The sequence below is a fragment of the Stylophora pistillata genome, chromosome 3 (assembly GCF_964205215.1).
Source record: "Stylophora pistillata chromosome 3, jaStyPist1.2, whole genome shotgun sequence".
Classification (NCBI taxonomy): Eukaryota; Metazoa; Cnidaria; class Anthozoa; order Scleractinia; family Pocilloporidae; genus Stylophora; species Stylophora pistillata.
The window spans coordinates 19,139,494-19,166,629 of record NC_142521.1 but is presented as its reverse complement, the minus strand read 5'-3'; the positions used below and the strand labels follow the sequence as shown (position 1 = coordinate 19,166,629).

The window sequence follows — 27,136 nt, the reverse complement described above, 5'->3', positions numbered from 1 at the left end:
AAGCGTATTCATTTCTTTCTCGATTTTACTCAGGTTCGTTTTGATGTGATAATAATTGTTAACTTTGAAAAAGGCCTTTTATCTTGTTATTTTCCTTGCAAAAGTGCAGTTGGGGCTTTTCCTTTCGATTAAAATTCGGATCAAAATTGAGAATCGCGTCTAATTTATAGGATTTTGTCAAACTCAAATCCTTCCGTTGAAGTGGTAAATCTATTTCTTATTGAAGGAAAAAAGCGTTGGTTCCATAGGCTAAATTGAAATATGTTCAGATCCAATTGCAAACAATACATTGAGGAAATCGCAATTTGTTTTACTTGTGTTTTCCTGTACTGTAATTACACGTAGAAAAGTGTTCCTCAAAATATATGAATTCACAGCGTTTTCATATTTGTCATTCTTTTAACGCGCTGCAGAAAGCCCCCGTAACTTTGCTACCACGCGATTTAAACGTTTTATGACAATGACGCGCTACTTTCACTGTCTTTTGGACGCTTAAAATCCCAGCCGAAGTACAGGGTAGGAAATTGACTTTCGGCTCCCAACTGAGTTGAAAAAAGAGCAATTACTCAGATGTCATCAGCCGTCTTCCAGAAGAAAAACCCATCATAAATATTCCACGCAATTAAGATAAACAGCGCCAAAATCGGCGAGAACGTGCTGGAAATCCTGCAATTCAGTTCAACCATCTTTATTGTTTTCGACCCGTCAAAAAGAGTAGGTTTTAAAGGAAAAGATACGATGAGAAAACATAGTTAAAAAATGCTTCATTCGCGAGAAAAGTGAATCGTGGTTGTTTTTTTAACCTTAGGTTTTATTCGTTTGTTGTGCAATTGCCCATAGTGTCACCTGCCAATTTTTTTTTGGTCCGCCAAAGGGCTTTTTTGTTCCTCTCAAGTAACGTCAGCTGAGAAGCCCAATAGCTGCACCTGCCTCGAAACTTCATTAATCATACCTCAGAATATTGATTGATGTTGAAAGTTACAATTATCACTATCAAGCGCAATATTCGCGTGTTTTACGAATCACTAAGTTTGAAAGATAACGCCTTATTTTGTCCGAAAATTTTTGTTGCTTTTGCTTTCTCATACTCAAGTTGTTGAGGTCACTTAGCTAAACCGAGAAAGCTCTAATTTGTCTCGAACGATTATTACAGACAAAAAAAAAATTACAATGTTTTTAAATGACATTAGATCTCGCTTGATCTGTCAACGTAATTAAGAATGAAAATGCGAATTTGTGATGGATTGATTCGTTTCGCGTATTTTTTGCATTTTTTCCCCGGGTTGAGCACCTGCTGGTGATCACGTGATCACTTCACTTTTCACAAGCGGCTAATCGCATGTTGAATTTAACAATCAAGACGACGAAATAGTGGATGTTTGCCCGCCCGCCCGCCACATGTAAACAAATATGAGTTTTTGTGAATGCATTTATTCCACCGAACACCTGCAAGATACTGTGACCGTGAGTTGGTTTTGATGTCGTACACTTGCGTCGCGGCTGATGTAGCTGTGACCACCTTGTAAACACCAGAGACGAACGTAGACTATGAACGAAACCTCGCTGTTTTAAACGACGAATGCTACCAAAAACACAACAGCTTCATTTGATTCGTGTTCCAAAACTGCCTACTATGCTTGAGAGCGACATTTCGAAGCTTTATCCTACACAGAGGCGATCATGTGAGTTCATAATTTTGTTTTTTTTCTTCTTCGTTTCATGCCTCGAGCTTGACGGAAGCGTTCTTGTTTTTATTTTTATACCATGACTTGCATTATTTAAACGCTCGAGAAGAGGGTATTAGTTTCTCTGTTCAATATTGGGAAGCGTCGTCTTTCGAGGAGGTACAACTTTTCATTTGGGACATACAATTTCGCTAAATGTGAATAATACAGTGTTTTGAAACACTGTGTTAATGGTACGATGTACAATCAAAAGTTTCGGAAAAAAGAACCGAACTAAATTTTGCACTTAACCCCCACGCGATTTACTTTTGACATCTGAAATCTGAAATGAATTCTCGTTCAAGTTGTAAGGGAAATGTTCATGAGATTTTTATCACAATCGGTACAAGATGCTAGTCCATATTTTCTATCAGAATATCAGTTTTACTTCGAACAAGTCAAATTTTCGTTATCTAATGTAAATCAATAGACACTATTTTTACAAGCTCTCTTTAAAAGTAGAAGAAGCATAGACTAAAATATTTTTCTAGGTTGTCGGTGAAAACATGTGATTGCAAACTGATTTCACGGGCAATGGAAACCTCGGGTTGTTTTCAAATCCCTTCATGAATAAGTAATATGGATTTCTGCAGCTTGTTAGGCACTTCAGTACGGCTAACCATTAAGCGTAATTTAAGTCCCAGGAAAGCGGCTTAATTTGCCGCGTTTTGACAAATTACATCACCAGGAATTCTAGCCTAACGCCACATTTCGTTTTACTGAATATGGAATGATTTCACCGAAATCTCCCTTCGTGATCAGCCGTTCTAAATGAACAATTTCGATCGTCATGAGAGAGGGTTTCTGTTTAAGACCGGACATGCGATACGCCAAAGATGATTCCGATTAATCGTGCACGCGACAAAACTCAGACGAACAGTTCTAATGGACCAGGTTTTCGTCTTTGCGAATGAAAGTCCATCTCACGCACAAACACAAAAAAATTAAACTTTATTTCTTGTTTCCCTAAACTACGACCCATAAATCTAACGATGTACACAGCACAAGTAACTTGCAAGTTTCTCACTTTAATTCTACTGTTTTATACTGGTTGGTTTTGTTTGATTTTACCCCATTATGAATTTTGTCCCTTTTGATCCTTAGTCATTCATAATTAGGACAAGATGTCAAAGTGTTACCATGAGACGTGGTGTTTTCCTTCAAGTTGTGATGAATACCCTTTGCTGAGCTAGTTTCCTGCGAAACGCGTCTTTCACGTTGAAATGTAGTCTCTAGGCAACACATTTCATCTCGGGTATCTTTTACCCAAGGGGTTCTATATCTCTAACAGACAGAACGTCGCTTGGCGATGTCCTTTTGTCATGCCAACCCCCGCGTTTCTGGCAAATTTGCATCGCGACGATTTGAAAGTCATTCTAAAACACGAGTGTTTTATAATCAATACCATTTTAGCCCCTAAAGAGTAGCGAGGCAGCTGAGTATATTCCGTAAGGGCGACTGAACAAACAAGCCCGTACCCCTGACTCAAACATACCGTGCTTCACACAAAGTGCGAATCCATACAAGTGGCTCTAGTTGAACTGCCAATCATGTTGTCATAGAAATTTAAAATGACGAAGAAAGATTTCATAACTTTAACAAAAGAGGTCTTTTCAGTCGCAAACTATCAAGCGACAAACTGAGTTCTACATAGAACCTATAAAGGTTTTTCTGCCAGATATTTAAGGTTTCTTCTCAAAGGTGTTTAAATAATAAGCGGAAAATACGTTTCAAAGCAAAACTGATGACATTTCAAGGACCTGAACACATTTCCCAATAAAATGTTTATATTTGACTTTTCAATTGTTTTATCTCTTTTGGTCGAAAATGTAATGAAAAAGAAATCCAAAACAGCGTTGAAGAAATTTACAGCTTTTATGCTGCCCAAAATTAAATTTGTGGCAAAAATTAATATTCATCGTGGTTCAATTTATTTTATTTTTGCAATGATTAGAATACTTTGAGCAGATGGCGCTCTTAAACTAATGTGGGTTATTACGTTAATATAAATTACAAATTCCATTTTGCAACACATTACGAAATTTCTATAGCTGGCTGAATTGAAGGGGTTCTAAAGGCATATCATTTCAAGCTGTCAGTACCAAAGAGAAACGTGGTGTTACTTTAACATTTAAATGATGATTTAAAGTTACATTGAGAACGTCTGTCATTTTTTAAATGGCGCTGGCGCTGTCGCTATAACTACACATAAGACTTAGAAATATTTCTCATTAAATAGTTATTTTCGACCCATTTCTTCGTCCAAGTATTGGTAAACATCCGTGTTTTTCGATTAACGGTTAAAGAAGCGCATAGAAAAAAAAAAAAAACAAAAGCAAAAGGAGCTTTTTAAGTTTCGTTTGCTTATTGTTCAGCTTAGAAACACTACAGTTGACCAGGTGTCAGAGAAGCCAGAGTAAAAGTTAAAATTATGTTTGGTAGTGACTTACTAAAAACTCAAAGATGGATTATTTTGTTGAAATATTACTTCCTTCAGTGAATTGACAAAATCGACTTGCCGTGAGCTGAGGTGGGAGCAATTGTCTGTAAGGCCGGAAGAACTAGAAGAACTAAACAAACTTTAATGAATACATGTGATCGTAGATTGTATTCGGTTTCAGACAAGATGCTTTGCTTTCAGGAGCAATCCCCTTGATCTTAGCGAACACTGTTCATTTTTGCTTCCCAAAATTCTATCAAGTTTTCAGAATATCTGCATATCTATGTGTTGAAATCAGCAACTTCTTCAAAGTGCGTGAGGGCGTATGGTTGTAAGGCGGAAAAAGGGTTAACGAATGCTTCTAAGAAAATAAATGTATCAGCTACCTCGGCTGAGTGTATTATTTTTCTTCTACGAACTTACATTCTTTGTTGGAAATACTGTTTTATCTGAATTTTGAACGAAATTCCCATAATTTGACTGGTTCACAGCGGTCTATATCACAGCATCACGTATGACGTAGCTTTTTTTCTTTTTTCGTTTGTCACTAGTTCTTCTTCAGTAACTGGAAAAGGATTTTGCAGATTAGTTTCTCACCTTAGGCTCTTGCACCTGTCCTTTTAAGGCTAAAAGCGGTTGTCAATCAACACGACAGCCTATCAGAGCACACATAAGCACTACAACGAAGCAATCAAGGAAAGAGGCGGGCGTCAAGAGTGGAAAAAGGGATTACTCTAGATTCATCAGCATTTTTGATGCTCTAATTGGTTGAGAGTATAGAAAACCATTAGAAAAAAAGATATCTCTACAATTTTCTTTGGTAGATTTTTTCTTAAAAGTCATTTGTCACAAAATTTTACTTCACCAGATGTGTGTCTTTGACTCTGATCTCGTATTGGCTATTTTAACAGTGTAATTCTGATGATGTTAACGCGTTAAGATACACGTCAACTCGCTAGGATAAAGTTCAGAGGTTTGTGATAGATCTGTAAGTCAACCACACCATTACCGGTTTGTTAACTTATGTGCAAATGTGAGGCTGACAAATTCGATGACTTGAATTACGCCAACATAAGGAAAGTTCTCATAAAACTTTTTCAGTTCCTCAATAATTCTCCTTCAATAATGCTAGAAATTACATCGCGTTTGCGTTGGTACTCGCTGGAGAACTAGAAGAGTTTTAAAAATTTTCGACTTAGCTTCCCGAGTTTTCAAATTTTATCTAGACTGTTTCGTTCGAACAAGACCAGGCAAACACCAACATGAAAGTTTTCCGTGTATGTGGATCTCACCTGCTCGGATAATGACAAAACCAAACATTTTGCGTAACATGCGCACGGGGTAATAATAATAACGATAACAGCTTTTAAGCTCATTTAGCACATGCTACATGACGTAATGATTGCGTGTACTTTACAAAATATAGGGTCGTGGACATCCTTATTTTTATTTCACACATGAAACTGAAGGGGAAGTCAAAGTGCGTGGAGACAGTGTACATACAACGCGTCCTTCACGCGCATAGCTAACGTTTTTTTCGTTCGGCGACCTCTCGACGCCCTAGGGAGGGCATAACTTAGGATTCTTTGTCCGCTTTTTCCCGTTGTAAGAGATAATTGACAGATCTCTTAAAAAAGTCATACGACATGTCATCTAAAAGGGTCACGTATCAAAGCTTAAGAGTTAAGGTTATTCATTCTCACAATCTACTTGCTGGATAATGTATTGATTTCATTTATTAGATTCGCCGACAGGCAGGGACCCCGCAACAGCTCGCGCCAATTACTGCGGGCCCAGTAAACCCACCCATCCCACCTCAGGGGAGGACATCCACCACACAGTAATCTCATGCGTGGGAAATTAACGTCTCCTACCCCTAACCCTGCAGGAGACGGGGCCTACGGTTTATTCGTCCTTATCCGAGAAGACTAGAATATCTATCCATTCTGCTTGATATTATACAAAGGTAGCAAATTCTCCTCAGTTATTTTAAGACCATGAGTATTGGTCCGGCCGGGGCACGAACCCTCGACCTCCCGCAAAACACAATCCGGCGCTCTAACCAATTGAGCCAACCGGGGAGCGGTTAGCTCAATTGAGGGGGGAGGAGTCCAAGGGCAGGGTTCAGAGGAGTTCTAGACCCACCCATCCCATCAGACTTGTAAGGTCTTTTATTGATTGTGCGACACCTAAATTCTCGTAAGGATAAGATCGCATGTTACCGCACAATGTGAAGAATATAATATATATTTACTTATGTGTCCTATGAATCAAACGTTCGTCTCCCCCCTATCAAAAACTTTTTAGATCTACCTTTGCGATGCTTGATCTTTTGAGGGGAAGTGAAATGTTCATCACTTCCGGGATTTAAGATGTTCATTAACTAATTCGTCCTTTTTTTTTTTTTTACCTCTGGGCTTAAATAGAAGTATCAGTTTTCTCTTCGATGATTTGATTAAAATCACAGTATTAGTTTGAAAGCAATCGTTTTAAAATATGTATGAGGGAAAGAGGCGAAACTGGAAAAATGCCCCAGCTTTCATTGGATGATCGGAAAAACAACGACGACAGTTTTATGTTAGGTAGAATTTCAAATTGAAGGAATTACACACTTTTGGTTGATTTAGCACAACGAAAATAGCGCTCTGCGCCACTGATGAAGTGATGAAAAATAAAACACCAAAAGGTTCGAAAGACATATTCCCTCCATTTCACAAAGTTGACATAACACCGACGCCTCAGCAGATTTGACTTGTTTAAAAAAGATAGAGAGAAAAATACAGCGAGAATAAACTATACACCTGCTGTAGTTCAGCTTGCACGATACCTGTTCTTCTGCCACAAATATTGTCTCACGAAAAGCTGGTTTCGGTCGACAGAGAGGGCAGATGTAGATCTTTTTGACACTTGTGTAAAATATTACGTCAACACGTGTAACATCAAGCGACAGGTTTTGAGAAATTCTCGGAATCTTATACAAAGCCCGATTATTTGTCGACAACATTTAAAGACGTCTTGGACTCTTGCTGACGAAAGCCGATATTAGATTGTAATTCCAGGATAATTATGATAATGGGATTTTTTCATTGTCTTTTTGGGCTTTCTAGCGCTTTTTTGTACTGTAATTTATTGGTTTAGTCCAAATTGCACTCGGCTTTGTTGTTATATGTCATTAATATTGGTGCTAATTGTTTTAGAAATTGTTTATTTTGATCAAGTGAAATTCTCATTTGATTATGATCGTGTTTTAATTTCAGTTAACTGCACATTTAAACGACCGTGTTTTGTAATCATCTTCTGTGGAAGTCATCGGTCCAACAACTTCATCTGTAATCCGTTTGTATAATTCATTTGGAGAATAAATTTGATTGGTAACTTAAATGAAAGCTTACATTTAAACTGGCTCAGAGAATTAATCCAATGAAAGTTTAATTCTGTTTCACAAAATTAAAACATTGTAATGAATTAAGATCTTGCAGCAGATCTTACATAGAATACAAAGTGGAGTTGAAACTTTTTGGGGTTGGATTGTGTTTTGTATTTCCACGTGTTTCTTACAGGTGTCCGACACTCGGAGAATCTTTTGTTGGGGCTCATTATTAGATGTAGATTAAAACGACAGGTTATCTTTCAAAAAGAACTCCTTGCCTCCATTCAGGTTAAGAAGTGCAATAGTAATAACGGGTAACAACAACAATATCAAGGACAACAATACACTCACAACTTGTTTTTGAAAAAAAAATCAGCACAATGATATTGTCAAAAACATTGTCAAAAATACAACATGTGTTTAAATTGTTTTTACATCTCATGCATAAGAAGAAAACTTGCTGAACTGCGCTATCTGCTCGTAAAATCATAACTTCATCTAGCGATTGTTTCGAGTTCCCTTAAAAAGATTAAGTCAAACGTGGTGGTCATTCAGCGTTAACTTTTTACTCCCAGCCGAAATCAATACAGCAAGTCTAGGTAAAGTGGGTGATTAACGGCTTAGAGGCGGGTCAGATACCAGCCGAACTCAGATAATTGAGATAATGGTATTGATTGGAAAAGCAAGAAAATTCGCGAAAAAGAAATTTAAGTTTTCATGACTGTATGTCCCAATCGAGTTTCGGCAAAGTTTAAAATGTTTGACCCAAACAAACCAATTCCGCATCCATAGTAGAAGTCAGGATCAGCCCATGCGCAGTTGAGGTCTTGCTTAGGTTCCTAACAGATCGATTTGAATGTCTGTAAAGGTTGAACAAATAACCTCAAACTCTCTCCACTGAACGGAGTGAAAGATCTTAAATAAGTCAGTGTTGACGGGTATTCTCAACTAGTTTACATGTGACCATAGAAACCTCTGAATTGTAAACGACCGTTTAAAATAGAATTAGTCATGGGATTGTTTGGTTGAACAGCTTATCAAAATTGTGAATGAAAACAAAACAACCAATCTGAGCTCCCTCCCCCAGAAAAAAAAAAAGTCTTTCCTATAGGGTACACGTAGTTATCGAATTTAGCTGTATGATTTTCAATTTTATCAAATCTCGCAGCAAACCGGACATTGGGATTGACATGTTAAATATTTATTGCCTCCAAATATCATCAGATGCCCCACACACAATGGAAAAAGACTGACAGACGAGAGGCTCAATGACAACACGCGCGCTAACAATGCAAATTGAAAAATATAAGTTTCGCGTGTACTTCTTTAATAAGCGTTTGTTTCATGACAAAAAAAAATCAGATTTGTGTTTAGAATAGTTCAATTTTTCAAAGCTTGCTACGATTACAGGTCTTCCACTCGATGCAAACTAGCTGCCAAGTTTCTTAAAAATAGATTGCGAGATGAAAAACCTGCTTTTAAGCGCCAGCAGGCTCGGCTGTTAGTAGATGTGAATGGTTTTATTGAATTATGTAAATGAAAAGAAACATTTCAATTTTCATGGCAACCAAATTTTCTATTTGTGTTTTTTTTTTTCCAAGGGGTCAGAAGTAAATTCTATTTTTAAAACTGGGCTAGGAACTTTTAAAAAGAATTGTGGAATTTCAAGGTAGTTTATAAAACTAAATCAACCAGTTATCTGAAGAAAAATTCCTGGGCAAATGAAAGGCCTTTCTGTGGTGCATCTTTCGTAGAAAATATGTAAACTCAAGACCCTTTCATGTTACGCGTAAATGGTTTTAATGAAATATATTTGTATTCCTACGCAACGATTTCAATGCACGAAAATTTCACATGGCTTTATTTAAAGTCGGAAAGATTAATGTTTTCCGTAAAATGCATTCTGTAAAAAACAAATTCTTTGTTGAGTTGAATAATAGCCTTGATGTATATCGCCAACCGAATTGAAAAACTCAGAAGAATCTAATTGTTTTGTTAAAAAGGAAAATTGAAAAATATCGAAAAACAGCATTAACTTCTTTCTTACATCCTAGACTGAGCTATTTCAAGCTTTTATTCCGAGGTGAACAATTGGCTTCAGCTTCTTTGGCTTCTTCTTTTTTTTTTTTCGTTTTAAATGGTTATCTTCAATATATGTCACGAATTAAAATGGAAATTTTCTTTGGTCAAGAAAGGCAAAGACTCAACTTGAAAACATCAAGGATTTCAAATGTAGCACATATTGAGATTCGGATAAATGACAGAACCCTGAAATCGAGACTATTTATTTTAATGTCATCAAACAGAATTCACAGCCTCGGAAAAAAGATTCAGAAATCATGTAAAAAGACAAGAATAACGAGAACACCTCGATCGTGTTTAATGAATTCACGTTTAAGTTGAGTTTTATCACAGTTATTTTATTCATGTATGTTGAAACAAAGGTGGGAAGTGAAAAAGCGCAAAAAAATTTAATTGTGGCTCCCAAATGTCGGAGGGGAGTTGACTACATGTCGACAGTGAAATGGCAGTATTTGTTCAAGGGTCCTCTTCAAATCCGGCATCTAAAAACTGAAAATACTTGAGCGCGTTATCTTTTGTTGTAAATTTTCAGCAACGTCCAATAAAAGATAGTTTGATGTTTTCTGTTTTCCATTTCGATTTTTTTTTCCTGTCAGCTCTTAGCGCTTACGCTTTTAGACTCTCAGAAAGCCATTTCGCGTTTTTAGCAACAAACTAAATTACTTGAGAGCAATTTTTACATAAACTGGAATCCAAATTGGACACAAACTCATCGCATTCATTTGGAGATGCTCTGGCGACTTGAACGGTGTGAGGCAAAACTCACCAAAACATTCAGGCCGAAATAATGCGCGCCGAATGGTTAAAAGCATAGATAACTTTCAGTTGTTTTCTTAAAAAATATTATTAATTTTTGTTATAGGCACCCCACTAAACTATTCCTTAGACATTGATGGGTTTTCTTTGCCTTAAAGTTTTGCATAACGGGAGCAGATGTTTCCCATAGAATCCCGCCAATTATTCTCCCGAAGTTTATTACTCTTATCGAATCGATAAAACGAGTCTTATTTTTTATTCTTGAGTTTTTATTCCAAGAACTTCTTAAAAGATTTGACGATGAGGTTTAAAATGAAATAAAATTGTTAGCCACGTCAGCTGAAAGCGAAAAGAAAGCGCCCGACCCTTAGTTAATAATGTGACCTCCGAAGTCTGCTGAAAATCGCCGTTCTCCATTTAAGGAAAGTTATTTTACAGGTGCAACGAAATCGCTCGCTTGTATGAAAGTTGTCGTTAAGGAGGAATTTCAACAAGTTTTAGACGCATCATGAGCGCAGAGCTACATAACAACTTCGTTGAGTGAAGTTCACGCTTTCGATGCTAACGTGTCTAAAGCCTTACTTCACGGCTATGAATTTTAAAGCAGAGATCTCTAAATCTATTAATTCGCTGGCGCTCCTTGCTGATGTCAGAGAGGCAGATGTAAATAATTCACGGAATTATATCTGTCAAATGCCGAGCTTTCGTTAATTAATGATGACATGCACTTTGTGTGGGCAGCTGCTACAGATGCCTTAGGTTCCCGGATGTGCAGGTGGTGATTCGCGCGCGCGAGAAAACTCCACTATTTGTTACGCCTTGCCTTGCTATACAAGTTTGTTGGCGAGACAGCCGCCGCTCTGAATCTTCAATACAACGCCTTTTTTTTTCTATTCACCGAAGGATCAATGAAATTCGTCGGCGGAATGCATCACCACAAATACAACGGTACGAATCCTTTTTTGTCTTAAAAATGAATTTGCCATTGATTTTTCCCCTTGCATTTATACCGTACTCACTATTTTGTCAATATAAATTTTCATGAATTCTTTTTCCACTGGTGGAGAAATAAAAATATCACAGAAGCCACTTAAAATTCGCTGTAGGATTTTTGTTTCACCCCGAGAATTTTTTTCAGTGACCCGGTTTATTAAAAAAAAAAAAAAAAGCGTAAATCCCCCGTCCGTTTGGTATCTTTGTGGTATAATTTTTTCATGTCGTTGGAAAAGTAATTACGGGCATACAGTTGGCCTTGTTGAACGCCTCGCCGCCTTACCACCACTTAGAAGGCCTTGTGTAAATAAAACATAAGTTGTCAGTGGAAGGTTTCGACAGGAGAAAACAGCTCGTTTTCTTTAATGTCCTTAGTGAGTGGTAGAAACAGATGTACATACGATACAATAACTACACCAACAATCGAATAATTTGCACGTGCGGGAATCGACCAATCACAAACCAGGTTGAATTGCAGGGTTTACCGGTTATCGATTTATTCTTGTGCTTCTCATCAGAGACCCAACAAAAACAATTTAAACAAGCTATTTGGAGAGTTTTTGTATTTTTCTTTCGTGCCTTTTATTCATTATCGCATGTTGTCGTGTTTTTTGGTCATGCGATCATTATGTTTTTTGCAAAGTAGGTATCGTATTACACGGAAACACTGTTCGATTTTGGCCAAAATCATTATTCCTTACGAGGGCACGTGTGTGAGAGATCTATTTTAATGAACCTTTGGTTAATTATTTATTACTTTAGCGACTGAAAAGCTTTTGAAGCATATGGTTTCTTTAGTTCTCCAATTTTGTGGGATTCGAAAACAAGGCGGACATTAAAATCCTTTTGGATTTTTCAGCGTGTTGACAGTGGCTAATCTACAACATTTCACTTTATCTCTGAGTTTTTATCTTTTTTTTTGGAAATATCATAACAATAGGAGTCCCTAAATCTTTGCATCAGAATTGGAGCCCAGGCTCTCAGTATATCTAAGCAACGGTGGCCTGACTTCCATATTTAGAAACGCAAACAATCGAACGGGGGTATAGTATGGGGTGCACCTGCTACCGACAGTCGCTAGATTCCCGTATGCACAGCTGTTGACAGTCGCTCTATACCACCTGATAGTTGATAAGGAGTGTTATCTGTGCGCCGATATTGCATATTGTGTTGAAAAAAAAAGCGGCTGAGAAAATCTCAGTGAACTGTGGGTCAAAACAGACTTGGTCGTTTTTTCGCGATCTCTCTCATTTTTATCGCCAATTCCTTCGGCAGTTTCAATTGTAAACGAAAATATTTCAATGAAAAACAAGCCTGCAGCTTTCGCACGAAATTTAGATAAATTTGCGTTTTCGCTTTTCAAACAGGAAAATGAAAATTGAAATTACTTTTGTGTTGGTGACAGCTAGTTAAATATTAAGCAAGATATTCGGTGATAGTTTTCCGATGAGGATTATTTTTCCCACGGCAAAATCTTTGTTGTTTTTATCTGATCGCGTTCTCCCATAAAAGTTGTCCGCTCTAAGCCACTATTTTTTCCTTCGTTTAATGGACCGTACGGCACGTGCTAAAGAAATATTATAAACAATGCATTAAAAAAATTTCGAGATATTTTAAACGTCAGCTATATTCATTTATTCATAACATACGGATCACGTGACCCACTCATGACGTCACTAATTAATTGCTTCACCGGTGGCAGAGTTTCTCGATGGGAGTTATACGAAAGCCCCTTTCTGGTGTAGCGAGAAGTCTGTAATGCCGGCTGTAACTTCAGGTATTTGCCAATATATTGATCATATTCCATAACATTAAACTAAGCAAACGCATCTAGCTGTTTTTAATTGTCGCGCGCGTTTCCGATGGTGAAGTTTTCAAAGCGCCACCTTGAGTAGTGTAATGACGAGTTCTTTTATATGGCGTCCGATTTTGCTTCGTCTCCCTTTGTTTTGTTTAGCTATGGATTAAGACAAGGACTCCAGAATACGCTTGGTTATCGTCCATAGCTCTTAGGATTTGTTTAAAAGGGGATTGAAACTTGTCTCAGACGTGAGTACATCGAGATGCAAATCAAATTTCTTTTACGCTTATGTTGCTTAGACGGAGCCATGAGTTTTTATTTATTTATGTTTTCGGTGAGAGGAACGACACAGCGTTACCAAAATTTGTTACAACGATCTATAATGCTTATCTTACGAGGCGATGTATGTCCTAGAAACTCTACTAATTTCTTATTCGAAATTTCATATTCCTGTTTGCTTTAATCGTGATTTGCGCAAAGGTTCTCGCCCTTCAAGCGCGCAAACCTTCTCGTTTTATAAATCCCTTTTGTCGCTACCTCTGTCGCGATATGATATCCGTAGGCTCTTCGCTCGCCCTCTGTAGCTTGTTTGTTGCAAACGCTGTGGGTCGTGACGTATAAGTTTTGGGGAAAATTAAAACATTTTACCTATTTCATATTTTCTTCTTATGTAATGATAATTCAGTTACCTGGTTATGAGACGGTAACAGTATACTGTTTCTTCGATTGCCACAAGTTCCATGCTCTAACTTAAACTCCGTGAATCACAGTATGTTTCTTGATAAATCTTTAGTAATTTTGGTTGTGTCATTAAAATCTCATCAACAGAGTTATGCGTATTTACAAGGTTATTCATGAAGTTCTTATAATACTTTACTTTGGTAGCCTGACGAACAAATTGGCCATCTTCTTGACTCCACCACTGAAGCGATCTTTTGTGTCTGCGAAATTTTGTTCGTGGTGAACCCGCTTGATAAACAAGGCGTTATAAGACTCGTTGACAATTGAAGAATTTTCATGATGGCTCTGAAATGTGAAATTAAAAGCGACAGATGAAAAATCAGAAAACTATCACCCGATGATTGTTTTAGCCACATATCCGAGTGGTTCGATGCTATGAATTGTGTTGTCAAGTTTGGATAAGAGTTCGTCTTTACAGATCGTTTGAATGCAAATGACTTTGTTTCGGAAACATTTTGACCGAAGCATATGAACTTAAGACCACACCAATATATGCTCTTATCCATTGAATTTGTAATGTTCAACCAAGCACAACTGTTGATTGTTCTCAGGCAATTGTAGTCTGTATTACTAGCGACATTCATGTCAACTTAATGGGTCTGCATATTTTTCCAGTTATTGACCATAGGTTAAGTGGAATGTCGGTCTTTGTCAAAAATAAAAATAGTATATTTAATAGCTATCAAGGTTTGTTATTACTCAATTCAGCAGGGAGACTGTTATGTTCTATTTTGTTTTGGGACTTACTGTGTTCATATTATGTTTCACATTGTGACTGTATTGTAATACAGAAATATGCTTTAAATATATTGGATATCATGTATTGATCATCAACAAATTAAAAAAAATGACAGAGTAATAGAGTTTATAATTTGTGATCAGTTTTCAGTAATGTAACGATGTAAACGAGTACCTAGTTTGTTTGATGTGAAACTGGGGTTAGGAGTTTGATACATAGTTTGCATTCCCAAGTTATAATATTATTTTTTCTGTGCAGTCTGAGTTTAAAACCATTTAAGCCATCCAGTTGGTACCTGACAACAATTTCTAATCCCACCCTGATAGGTACCAATTAATATATGTATCTTACAAATATTGTCTTTTCTGTATCTGCCTCTGTCCCCTTGAAGGCAAATGAGAAGGCTTGATACAACTTTTGTTGGGCTTTTCGAATCATTTTTTTGCCAAGGTGAAGATACAAGTTGTCATAAGGGTCACAATGCTAAGAATGCTGGATCTTCAGTTGCCATGGAACTCTATAGTTGGCATTAGTGCAGGAGAGTGATTTCATGAGCTAAACCAGTGAAGAAAAAGTTGGTTTTTATGCTATGATAGTATGCTATATTTGAAATATCAGCCTTTGTTATTTGGAAAAAGTGACGATTTTTTTGTGGTTCTCACTGTTCTTATTTTTGGACCACTTAAAGAAAATTTTACAATAAGCCAGTAAAAACTCAAAATAAGTTCATGTGCTGCATATATCCTGGACCAAGGGTAACTAACTTGTGGGTTGTCGAGTCAAGGTTGGTTTAAGTTTTACATCCACTTGGTTGAGAACATGGCACAAAGCATTCTCGAGCAATCACAAAGCACAGTGCTGTAAATTCAAACCTATGTCATCTCGCGTTATTTTGGCTACTCAAGTAAAGTTCTAAGAGCAACCAGTCCTTTTAAAGGTGGACATGTGTGTATTGCCTTTCACATACTAATATGCGGTCAAAAGCAGACAGATAAGATAAAATTGTTATGTTGTAGATTTAAGAGAGGCAAGCATGCCAGATTCACCGACAGATCCAGCAGCTCATCCTCCTCAGGGACCTCCAGTGTCGTCGCCAAATACAAATCCTTCATCAGTTCCTGTTGTAGCTGATGTTAGGTCTCTTAATAATTCCACTTCACCGGCTGTCAATGGTGCACATACCAGCCCCACTGGACCCGTGTCACCTAGCAGTATAGGAAACAGTGTAACCCAACTACCTCCAGCCTGCGGTGCACGGCAACTTAGCAAGTTGAAGCGATTCCTGACAACTCTGCAACAGTTTGGTTCAGATATTTCACCTGAAATTGGAGAGAGAGTGCGAGGACTTGTTATGAACCTTGTGGTAAGGAAACAATTTGTAACAAATTTTGGTACTGTTGGGGCAATAGGTGCTTGTGGTCAGAGATATAATGTTAACTTTTGGTTATTCTTATTTCAGAACTCTACAATATCCATTGAAGAATTTCATGCACAGCTTCAAGAAGCTACAAATTTTCCTCTTAGACCATTTGTTATACCATTTCTAAAGGTATGCTTGACTCTGTTTATATACATGTAAATGAAATCAGAGCAGGTATACTAAGGGAGACAATTATTTAGCTAGTGCCCCCCCACATGCTCAAGCTTTGCTTTGTTTCCACAGTAGTGGTATATAAATGCAACACAACATTTTCGTTTCCAAGAACTAAATATCAATTCTGTGCATGGCCTACTATAAATTCCATTTGAGTTTAACTTTGACAGTATGGTGGCCAATCAAATGTTTTTCCTGAGTTTTTTCATCTTCACCTTTCTGCCAGAAATTTTGCTTTTTGGTCTGTTCTTGCTTAACATGGTTTAATCAGTAGAAGGTGGGCTATGTGAAAATAAGTCAGCACTTAGTCACCTTTTGCACCAAAATTGGCTGAAATTTTTTTTCTGCTCTTAAAACTTTGACATTTTTTTGAAATGAATATCTTGTGGCTGATGGATTGTTACGGCTGTTTTGGCATCGGGATCAAGAACCTTTACTCATTGGTAAAATTGGTGTACTGCATAGATTCCAAACTTAGTAATAAGTAAAGTGCTTAACTTATTTAGGAGTGTTTGTTACTGTAAATAGTAGAATTAATTTCCCAGTTTGAGACTAAGGTTCGTTTTAAGTGGCCCAGATATTTGGCATCTAAGTTTTTGTGTGTATCAGTTTGTTGACCTAAAGTTGTACTTGTAAACTGAGGGCCTAGAATAGAATTGCCGATCATTCAGATATCTTGCCTTATCAACCCATAATAACTAAGGTATAATTTTTATGGTATTTCCAGGCAAACCTACCCCTTCTACAAAGAGAACTGTTACAGTGTGCTCAGATGGCCAAACAAACTCCACCACAATATCTCAGACAACATGAAGATATTTTAAGTGAAAGAGAAACAGCACCTCTGGATCCAGAGGAACTAAATCCACTAGAAATAAATGAAAATGGGAAACGAAAGGCTCCTTCAGAAAATATGAGGTAAAGCTATTACAAAAAACATTTGTTTTTATCTCTCAATAGTTATACTGGTTTAATATTTTCTTTGACAATATTACTCAGGGCTCAGAATTAAAAAAAATTCTCGATCACAATATGCAAGTAATTCCTAAAATTTTGTTACAAGTTCAAAAATTTTAGTTGCAAAAGTAACCAACTCAAGAAATTTCATGAGTATTGCACGGCGTAGGTTCTGAAAAAGCGAGCCCATGATATGTTTCTCAGCAAGAAGTCAACGATAAAAGTCATGCAACATTTAACTTGAATTTAGTGGGATTTTTCGGATAAAACTACAGCAACCAGTAACAAGTGAGACACAAGGCTATTAAATATAATTTACTTATAAGCTAGGCTTTAAAATGGTTGTAAAATCGCTACCAATGGAGAAATTTTAGTTGCAAAAGCAAAATCGTTATTCGCAAATGTGTCCAATACAGGCACAATTTTGAGCCCTGTTACTATTTAAAATTGTGGCTCTCATAAAACTGTGAAAACAGTCTGTGATTGTCTTCTGTCCAACAGCAGCAATATAAAATTAAAAGAATAACATTAGACATGAAAAAATTGTGTGCATCTGACTGGCTCAAAACAAGTGCTTTTTTCATTTAACACAAGTGCAAAGTTGACTTTCCTTTCATTTGGAATGAGAATGTAATTTTGTAGCCTGTGTATGGCTATGGCATTATTCTTGTTTTTTGTTTGGTTACATTACATGTCATGGACCAGAATTAAATGTTACAAGCTAACAACTTTTCATTAACCCTTTTACTCTCATGTGTGACCAACACAGAATTTCTCCCCATAGTATCATTACAAAATCAAGCAGACAATTGATGAGAGTAGAGAAAATTATCAATTTGGGGTTATTGGTTGATGTAATACTAAGAAAAATAATAATTAAAAGAGCCCAGTACTACAAATTATGAAATCCAGGTTGCCCTACATATGCCTTTTATGGAAAAACTAAGATTCTTTAGTTGCTCATGAGCAAAAGTAAGACACCAGGGGCCTCCAGGTGTTGCTAGAGCACAGCCATAAATTAAGTCAGGATGTACAACAGTACGTAGACTTAGATTTCTTTGTAAGAATACTTTTAAGAATAGATTTGCCATCTTTTACAGACCTAAGGAAAACGGAGGACCTCCTGATTTGGCTATGGTGAGTTGGAGTGTTTCTTCCTTATTTTTTCCTGAAATCTAAGTACTTCATTATGAAATAGGAGATATGCTTATTAAATACCTGTATTGCATAATGTAATGCATCCCATGACAATCACATTATGCTGGTGCAGATGCTGTATAAATATGCAAATAAATACCTCTTCCTTATTTGGTTACTGAATTCTGTGGCCATCACAGTTTTGAAATTTTCCCTCCTTTTGTTTCAGCAAATGATGGCAGAACTGGGTAAACCTATCCCAAAGAGGCCCTTTTTGGGTAAGTGTATAAAACTGAATGTAACTTGAATGCAATTACTTTGACATCTTTCACCTCTTTCACCTCAAAATGAATCCTTTTTTGTTATGATTTCTTTGCTGAAGATAGCTAAACAGCTTTGTTTTAAATTGAGGGATTTCAATGTAGCTTTAGAATTATATAAAGTTAATCTTATCTCACAGTTGTTGAACAAGAATCACATTGCATGATGAATTGATACTGAGCTAGCTTTGTATTTTCTTGTATAGGCAACAGCAGCAGTTTTAATAAACCAAGTCAGTTAAGAATGGAAGACATCACAATACCACAAGGTAATATTTAAAGGATGTTGAATAATCTTTTATTTCCAAAACAAAAACTACTCTGAACAGCTCAGTCGTTGCATTACATGATGACAAATTATGCACTGAATTCATAAAGGTAAATGGTTAAATTGGGTAGAATTTTATTACATGCCCATAGTATTCTATTGTCAGCCCCAAGATCCTGTAGTTTTTTCTCCTTACTGTCTGCCACACACTGTACATTCTTATGATGTTAGTTTGGAGAATTTGGTATTGGATCAACTACTAATCCCCTAATTGATATTTTTGTTTATTGTCATCATTTGTCTTGATATTGTATTGATATTGTAAGGAGAAATTCTGTCTTGGTCACTCATGGGAGTTGAAGCGTTAACCAAGAATTTCTCCATACAATACCTCTACTCTTTCTAGCAGGAAAGTAATAGGAAAGTATAAAAATATCAGCAAGGGAATAGTGCTTATTTTGAACGTGAAATACCTGGAGCTAAAATTATGAAAAATGTATGCTAGATGGTATGGAGAGTGGACATTTAGATCTTGGTGGCAAAAGGGTTGATGACTCGTTATCTTGTAAATAATGTTACCGCCCTTTGTTTGCAGTGATGTTTCAGTTTTGTGTGATGGTATGATTAATCATTGGTAATTTCACAGCAGGCAGCTCACGTGATGGTGATCCCACACTGCCAGATGCTCTGTTGGATAGCAAACATGAAGTAGTGGATGACTGGAAACATGTGGATACGGTAGGTGGAGTTACCAAGGTTACAATGAGGTGTATATTAGGTGTTACCAAGGTTACAATGAGGTGTTTATTAGGCATTGGAGATTGACTAGGTCTTCCATGCACTGAGCTATCTTTTGATTGAGACCTATAAAACATGCTCCTGTTACTTACCAATTCTTGTGCAACGAACTCTGTCAGGTAAATCCCTAATTGTGGCTGGCATGGTATGCAAGTGGATTAGAACTAATGGAAATTTATATTTTATACTTTCTATGTAAAGGGCAGTCACATTTTAACCCTCTGATTCCCAAGATCTGGTTGTGAATTCTCCCATCTGGGTGCTAGACATTTCCTTGTGAATTAGTTATGAGAATTTGGTGTTAGGTCAAGATAACTTCTACCTGATAAGAATGAGTATTCTCATCACCTGTTTGTTGGATAATGTATGTGTATTATAGGGAGAAGTTTCATGTTAATCACTTCTGAGCATTTTATGTCGGTACTACTACTGTGTGGTATTTGTGATTTTTCTCTTTTTTAATAATTATTTCTGTGTGGTTATTAGATGCTTCAGTGCATAATAGGAATGGTTGACAAGACAAAACGAGCTGTAGCAGTGCTTCAACAACGATGCACTCAGGACCGAGAAGAATTATTGGCCTGGGCACGAAAAACAGCTGAAGAAACAGAAGCGGAAGTTAAGAGGAGAGCAGGTGGGTTTAGAACTCGCCTAGCGTCATTTTGTATGGACAACTAAGTCTAGCATGGTTTTCAGAAAATGCTCGCTCGTCAACGGACTGAAAAGTTTGTCTTTCGTTAAACCTGTACTTTAAACTCGTTTAGGGGAACTGATGGCTAAAACGCTAAAACAAACAGAGGAGCGCGTAGCAGAAGTCAAACGTCGTGCGGAAGAGGCCGTAAGTGACGTGAAGAGACAAGCTGTGGTGGAACTACAGAAAGCCGTCCGTGCTGCCGAGGAGAAAGCCAATGAGGCTGTGGCTAGTGCGCATGGCAAAATGGAGAAAGCTGTGCTAGAGGCGCGCCGACAGGCCACTGAGGATACCTTAGCCATGTCAAATCATCAGAGTGATTCGAGTGAGGTAGGGATATAATGCTATGCATTCTTGTTTTCTTGAACAAAAGTTGTGTTAATGTTTGTGCCAATTTGCATGCTCTTTAGTGAAGTTGTTCTCATTCTTATGGGGATATTGGTTGTTCTTCCCGTAGAGTTGTTGGAATTGCGGGCGAAAGGCTACGGAGACATGTAGCGGATGTAATGTGGCGAGGTACTGCGGCCCGTTTTGTCAGCACAAAGATTGGGAGAACCATCATCACGTGTGTGGACAGCAAGCTCAGGCCGCCAGCGAAGATAATCCCCAAGGAGGAGGTCCTCAGTCCGTTGGCTCTCCCAAGGATACCAACACCTCTAGTCCCGCTGTCACAAGAATGACCACGCCCACCTCGTCATCCGACCCCATTTCGTCCCTCAGTGATTATGTTATGAAAACCCCCTCTACGTAGGATCGACTAGTACGCGCTTAAGTAATACTGGCTTCGTTTATTTAGTCGCCAGAAAAGGACACTGAAATTTTTTCAAGGGAAGCCTTCCTCGTCAGTATAGGGAACCTCCAATGATTGAGAAATTGTGATTTCGATTTGTGCATAATCTTTGTTGATTCCCTTGTAACTGTGTTTGCGATTAAAAGATTTCTTATGAAGCAGGGTAGAATAAGGCCAAGGGTTTAAGCAATTTTATCGCGTAGTATTACGGGTATGTGCAGCCGGAGGATTCTAAGAATAAGAAGACTGTCTTAAACACAAATCAAAATGAGATACTGCTGCTATTTCATAAAACCATCTGCATGTATGGAGCTCCTCTTTTTCCATGGAAGGGGAGGGTAAAGATGGTAGAGACCCCAAATAGCTATTGGCATCTCATGGCTGAGTGAATCGTAAAAGATATCCGAACTGCATCTTGGCGAATACTTTTTTTCAGGTTCTCCAACTTTTCTCGTAACCCATTTATTGACAGACAAAATCATAACGTAGAAACTCAAAACAAAAAAATCCTGTAGGTTATTTCAGTGGTGAAGTAAATCTCATGGATTCTAGGCAACCAGTGGGCCAAAACGAGATGTTTCGTCTTCCGCAAAATTGTTCAGACAACAACTGGTAGCATCGGAAGATTTTATGGTCTGCATCAGGGAACAGTTTTTCTCGAGGGAAGTATTTAAGAAGGGCAAAAGCCGTTATCTTCAATTGTGTGTTTCGCCGGCGGTGTTAGTAAGCTTAAATCCCATTAAGTAAATATCTTTGTTTTGGTTTGGTTTTGAAGTTGTTTCGTCCTTCCTTTTTTTTAAAGGCAGAGTAAGGTGCACAGTCCTCAACCATTACCTTTCGGTTTCAATTGAGCACCAAATTACAAATGGAATGTAATTATGTACAGAAGCTCCCACCCCAATTTCGTTAATGGGCCAGAAGAATTTTCAGCCTTGTCTAAAGTGTCTTTCCTAACGTAAATTTTTATCAATCGTTGCTTCCTTGTGGGAAGCGTAAAGTTTTGACGAATTTTGTCCATTTTCAGTCGGTTAACAGCAATACCAACATGTAATACTTGTAAATATGAAATAAAGTGGACCTAGTCTATGTTGAATTGGTGTCTTGTTATCACCACTTCTCCTTAGCCTTAACCAATCGCATGGTGGTAATTCGCGTTTTACCGCGCTTTTTACTTTAAGCAAAGATGGGCTCTTGGTATGAGTTCCTACTGGCTCCTTGCGATAATTTCCTTTGCTTTGATTGGCTTTTGTGACTACTTTGGTTTTCGTTTTACAACGTTCGATTAACGTACAATTTATCAAACGGAATATTTTCTTTAATTAATTTTCAGAAGTAACCAGCTAAGATATGATGGTTACTGGTCAGCTCTGTGAGGAATTAAGATTGGAATGAAAGGGTCACTGCTCTTGTTGAGGAAGCAGGCGTCGAGTGTGAAGTTCCCCCTTCCTTTGATCGGGCTGAAATACTTGGTATGAATAAACTCTGAGTTCATCTTACTGTAAGTAGGTAGCAATTCCTCTGAAAGTGGCGTTTACCTATTGCAAAGCGTCGCTTGACAGGACGGTGCGAATGAGATGATTTCACCTTACACGGTGTCGGGCTACGTCCCGCAAAAAGCTGGCTCAAAAATCCAATATTATGTCAATTAATCGAATCGATAACCGATGATTGCCAGTTCGACAATGACCAGAATTAAAATAAAGTGCCATATAACATTGAATTTTTACTTTATTCTTGGTAACAGCTATGAAATTCTGAACAACACTGGGACTTGAGTCGATAAAATAAGGGTAAGTGGCGATGTCTGTGAATTGCGCGTCGGGAACAGGTGAACGAAAATAATTGAATTACGAGCCTTTAACTTATATCACCTGCGCTTGATTTAAAACGGAATAAATTTGAATGACACAACTTTGACAAGACGTTGTCAAGGAACAGAACGTGCGACGTAAAAATGTAACTACTCAAGTAAGGGTGCGTAATAAGCACGTATTGCATGCCTGAGCAACGCTCCTGTCACTGTTGTATAAATTACAAACTGATGTTATTCAGGTATTCATTTCTGCGCCAAAAGGTTTCTTTCGAAGCGTATCCTTTGTAAATACGCAGGCGCCCACACCACAAGTTTTTCAACACAATGATATTAAAAATGGATGACATTCGGTTGGAATTACACGAGTTAACTCTGTTGACGTAATACCGAGTTCCTTGATAGACATTGATCATGTGCTATTCAAAGCTTATTCCGCTTCACTGATTTTTGAAAATTTCAACGAGAAGACGCGTCACAGCTCGACCAAAAACACTCTTCTCACCGGATTCCCAATCGCGTGCCTTGATCTCAAAATGATCCACAAATCCGTGCTCCTCACAGAACTGATCAAACGCGATTTCGCTGTCAAATGTCTCCCCATCCCCAATCCATTTCACTGGCTCCTTTCCAACGTTGTCAGTGACAAGAACACATGGCGCACATGGACAAAATTCTTTGACATTTTCTCTCCACAGTACAGCTTCATTCAGCGTCGACGGCCTTTGCGTTCCCCAGAAAACTAGTGCCCCGAGACAGTCCCTGAAGTAAATTTTTACCATGTTCGAAAAGCGTTCCTGTTCGGCAATTTCCCAGAGTTGTAGCTTGATAGAGATCGGTTTCTTTGCATCGCTTTGTTGCCATCTAATTGTTTTTAAATAAAATTTCACTCCGATTAGTGGAGAACGATACGTTTGAACAGGAGGCCACACTTCGAGATAATCGTCTATGAAGACACCTTTGGTACCCACTCCGCCAGTGAAGCCACCGACGCATACGATTTTTATGAGTAGTTCTTCGCCCTGGCGATCGCTTTCGATTGTAAGTTCTTCTAGTCCAACGTTTGAGGTAAACGTTTTCATCTCTACTTTCTTTTCTACACTCTTCGATCGGGTGTCATTGACCTCGTCGGGCAATTCATAGTTGGATGCCATTGTTGAGTGGAATTGTAGTTCAATGTAAACAGCGAAATAGTGGAGAAGAAAACTTCCGGTATCGTGCAACTGAACTTAGCTATCTTTGCGGCTTTCTGAGGGTCTCTTATCGGCTGCTATGCTCGTTCTCTTTGATCTCGGCGTTATTGTGATTTGAAACGCTTAACAACGGAATGATTGTCTGTCTTGACTTTCAGTAAGCAGTAGTATTCCACTCATAAGGAAACGATTGTATAGCGCCATAGTTTGTTTAGAAAGTGACGAAATTACATCTGGGGACGAGATTCATGCTCTCTGCAGCCAAGTCCGCGGAGAGGTGGGGATAGTTTCTGGGTTTTTTGACAAGGGAGGGATAGTCGGGGAAGAAGGGGGGGAGGCGGGGAAACTGGAAATAGTATGTTATTGCTGATATGATTGGTTTTCTATCCCTTAGCTTATAATCTACTTTGGGCTGGCTCTTTTAATTAATGACCAAATAAACTCGACTTTTAGCTCTCAGTGTCTTGTCACGCAACCCTGTTCCAGTGAAGGTTGTTAATGGCTTCCCATCCCTGACCCCAGTTACAGAAGGGATATGATGAAAGGTCACTTGGATGGCAAGAGATTCAATTGATAATTATAATCTCTTATGGATGGTCATTATCAATTCGTATCGCATGCGAAAGAAAAAATTGTTTCTCCAGTAGAGGTGAATAATCGCAGAACTCACGACGTGAAGTGTTAGACTTGAGCCGGTATCGCTGATTCCTTTCCCGCAAAAGAAGAGAAGAACTGGGTATAGTTGCGTGGTTTGATGGTGGATGGGGAGGGAGGGATTGGAAGATAGTTATAAGATAAGATAAAAGATAAGATAAACAGTTTTTAACGTGGAGAAACACTTAGCTAGAAGCTAGTTTACAGGTTTTCCACCAAACAACTGAAACAAATAGTTATAGGCGGTGAGTAAAACTGAAAATCAAAGTTGATCGTAAACCGTTAAAAGTTTGTCTATAGTTTAAGTTTCCATTCCCGCTGATGAAGGGTCTCAATCACGGAGTGATGGCTTTTTATGGCTAACTGTTAAAATCTTGGCTATTTTACGGCTAAAGGTGAATTTTTCCGGTATGGTTAAAACAAAAATTTTACAATTAACTTTATTCACAAGTAACGATTTAAATTTGTAAATTTTTACGCCTATCGGCTAAATTTTTCTGCCATCTTATGGCTGACGGCTAACCTCATTTTAAATGACCCCAAGCTGATAGCAAATACATCTTAGCTCGTTGAATATCAAACCCATAAAAATAATTTCTAATCTCTCACTGTTTCGGCATGCAATCCGTATCCGGGTTGATGTCGTTTTAAATCATTTTCTCTTGTTTTAGTGCACAGCCTCCTGCCTCTGCACCTCATCACGAAAGGGGATAATTTAATAGAGAAGCAAACACTAGATTTCTAATCCAAGAGGTGATTTAAGAGGTCAATCAATTCTCTTTTTAATCAGATCATTCGTGAACTGTTTTTCCTTTGTTTTAATTGTCCCTTAGCTTCTTACTCAGGGCCTCCCCCAAATTTTTTCTTCAAAAAATTTTCCCACAGAAAATCGTAATTTCAGACTTTAACCCTGTTCCCTTTCTCCTGTCAGTTAGCATCTACATCACTCCTCCTATTAATTGTAGAGATTTAAAGCTTCCCCCCCTGCGTTCAAATTTCGTCACAAGCTTCCTGCAAGAGATTGTAAACTCAGATCTCTTACTTCCTGTTCAGTATGGACGGTTATCTAATGACACAATTTTTTTTTACAAGTTATTCTCCGACAAGCCAGGTAAAGCGACGGCCAGTTGGAAAGTATAGACTGGACTCTGGACTGGACTGGACTTTACTTTTTGTTAAATTGTATTAATATTAAATTGAGTTAATATTTTACTAATTATTTTTAAAGTTTTCAAAGATAAAAATTAATCTAAAAAACTACTCGAACGCTCCTCTGCGATAGCCCGTGGCTCGCGCGATGTAAATTTTGTTCTGCGCGCAACCTGCCGGTGAGTGAGGTATGCTTTGTTTCCAACCTTCCGTACTGGCAAGTTTACGATTAACAATTCGATGAAACACGTAATCTCTCGAGTGCGATTGCCACGTTATTTCGTTTCTGTCAAGTCTATCTGTGTTAAAAAATGAACTGTGGAAGTAGTGGTTTCTCTGACAATGGAGAAGAGAAGGCTAGATCTAAGCGTACATACGCTAATGTTGTCAGTAGAGATGATCAGTCAACTCCGTTGACAAATTCCTGGTGGAGAAAATCCAGGAAGAAAATGAAGAAGAAGCCATTGCCCTGGCCACCAGGAACTCGATCGAAGAGCTGGTAAAAGTAATTCATTTATTCATCTAGCTTATCTGACTAAACACAAATGTTTGGAATAAGGCAACTGTTTATAACTCTTCTTCTGGAATTTGCAAAGTAAGCCTAATGCATGAAACTAGAAAAGGGGCAAAATCTAAAACCATGTTTACCAGGGGGATTCCCTTAATAATTGGCCTAAACGAAGACGTTCAGTTGGAAAGGATATGTTTTTTTTTTTGTTTTCTGAACACGAGCCTGAACAGGATCCAAACATAGAGGGTGCTGTCCTACACAGGGTAGGCATATGTAGTTATTGACTAAGTAGGAGGGCCGGATGGGAAAATATTTGGTTTGAAGTGATGGCGTACGGACCGAGCTTCTTTTTGGTAGTTGTTGTTTTTTGTTTTTTTTTTCCCATAGAAGAAGCCCTTGCCACACAATGGATAGAGTTGCCACACAATGGATAGAGTTGCCACACAGATAGAGTTGACAGAAACGAAATAACGTGGCAATCGCACTCGAGAGAATACGTGTCTCGTCGGATTGTTAATCTTAAACTTCCCAGTACGGTTGTCAAAACACCTTTCAGTCACATATATAATCCAGATATTCCCAGAACAGAACCTCTGAAAAAAAAAGCGTCTTTTTTAC

The 27,136-nt window shown here is 38.0% G+C and overlaps 2 protein-coding genes across 7 annotated transcripts; one reads left to right on the top strand and one right to left on the bottom strand.

Moving 5' to 3' along the window:
• The first annotated feature begins 1,312 nt into the window (after nt 1-1,312).
• Nucleotides 1,313-22,294, top strand: LOC111339282 (transcriptional corepressor CBFA2T3). 6 transcript variants are annotated; one of them, XM_022945908.2, is made up of 12 exons: nt 13,042-13,142; nt 13,323-13,414; nt 15,663-16,009; nt 16,106-16,195; nt 16,968-17,158; nt 18,298-18,334; nt 18,564-18,612; nt 18,861-18,923; nt 19,569-19,660; nt 20,207-20,354; nt 20,485-20,741; nt 20,869-22,294. In XM_022945908.2, exons 3-12 carry the CDS (start codon nt 15,680-15,682, stop codon nt 21,160-21,162), a joined length of 1,551 nt encoding a protein of 516 aa, XP_022801643.1. In that variant the 5' UTR covers nt 13,042-13,142; nt 13,323-13,414; nt 15,663-15,679; the 3' UTR covers nt 21,163-22,294. The 6 variants fall into 6 exon arrangements, with proteins under 6 accessions (XP_022801640.1, XP_022801639.1, XP_022801641.1 ...); XM_022945905.2 differs by lacking the exons at nt 13,042-13,142; nt 13,323-13,414 and adding an exon at nt 1,313-1,682 and having other exon boundaries at nt 19,572-19,660; XM_022945904.2 differs by lacking the exons at nt 13,042-13,142; nt 13,323-13,414 and adding an exon at nt 1,313-1,682.
• Nucleotides 22,295-22,911: 617 nt separating this feature from the next.
• On the bottom strand, nt 22,912-24,442 carry LOC111339283 (ras-related protein Rab-38). The gene has a single exon (XM_022945909.2). The coding sequence runs from the start codon at nt 24,163-24,165 to the stop codon at nt 23,452-23,454; it is 714 nt and encodes a 237-aa protein (XP_022801644.2). The 5' UTR covers nt 24,166-24,442; the 3' UTR covers nt 22,912-23,451.
• Between the last annotated feature and the right edge of the window lie 2,694 nt (nt 24,443-27,136).

Excerpts from the sequence above, each read along its gene's own strand:
- LOC111339283 (XM_022945909.2), bottom strand. The coding sequence starts at position 24,165 with ATGGCATCCAACTATGAATTGCCCGACGAGGTCAATGACACCCGATCG.
- LOC111339282 (XM_022945904.2), top strand. The coding sequence starts at position 1,580 with ATGCTACCAAAAACACAACAGCTTCATTTGATTCGTGTTCCAAAACTG. Across the intron at positions 17,159-18,297 it reads GCTCCTTCAGAAAATATGAG|ACCTAAGGAAAACGGAGGAC; the intron begins GTAAAGCTATTA and ends CATCTTTTACAG. Across the intron at positions 20,355-20,484 it reads GGAAGTTAAGAGGAGAGCAG|GGGAACTGATGGCTAAAACG; the intron begins GTGGGTTTAGAA and ends AAACTCGTTTAG.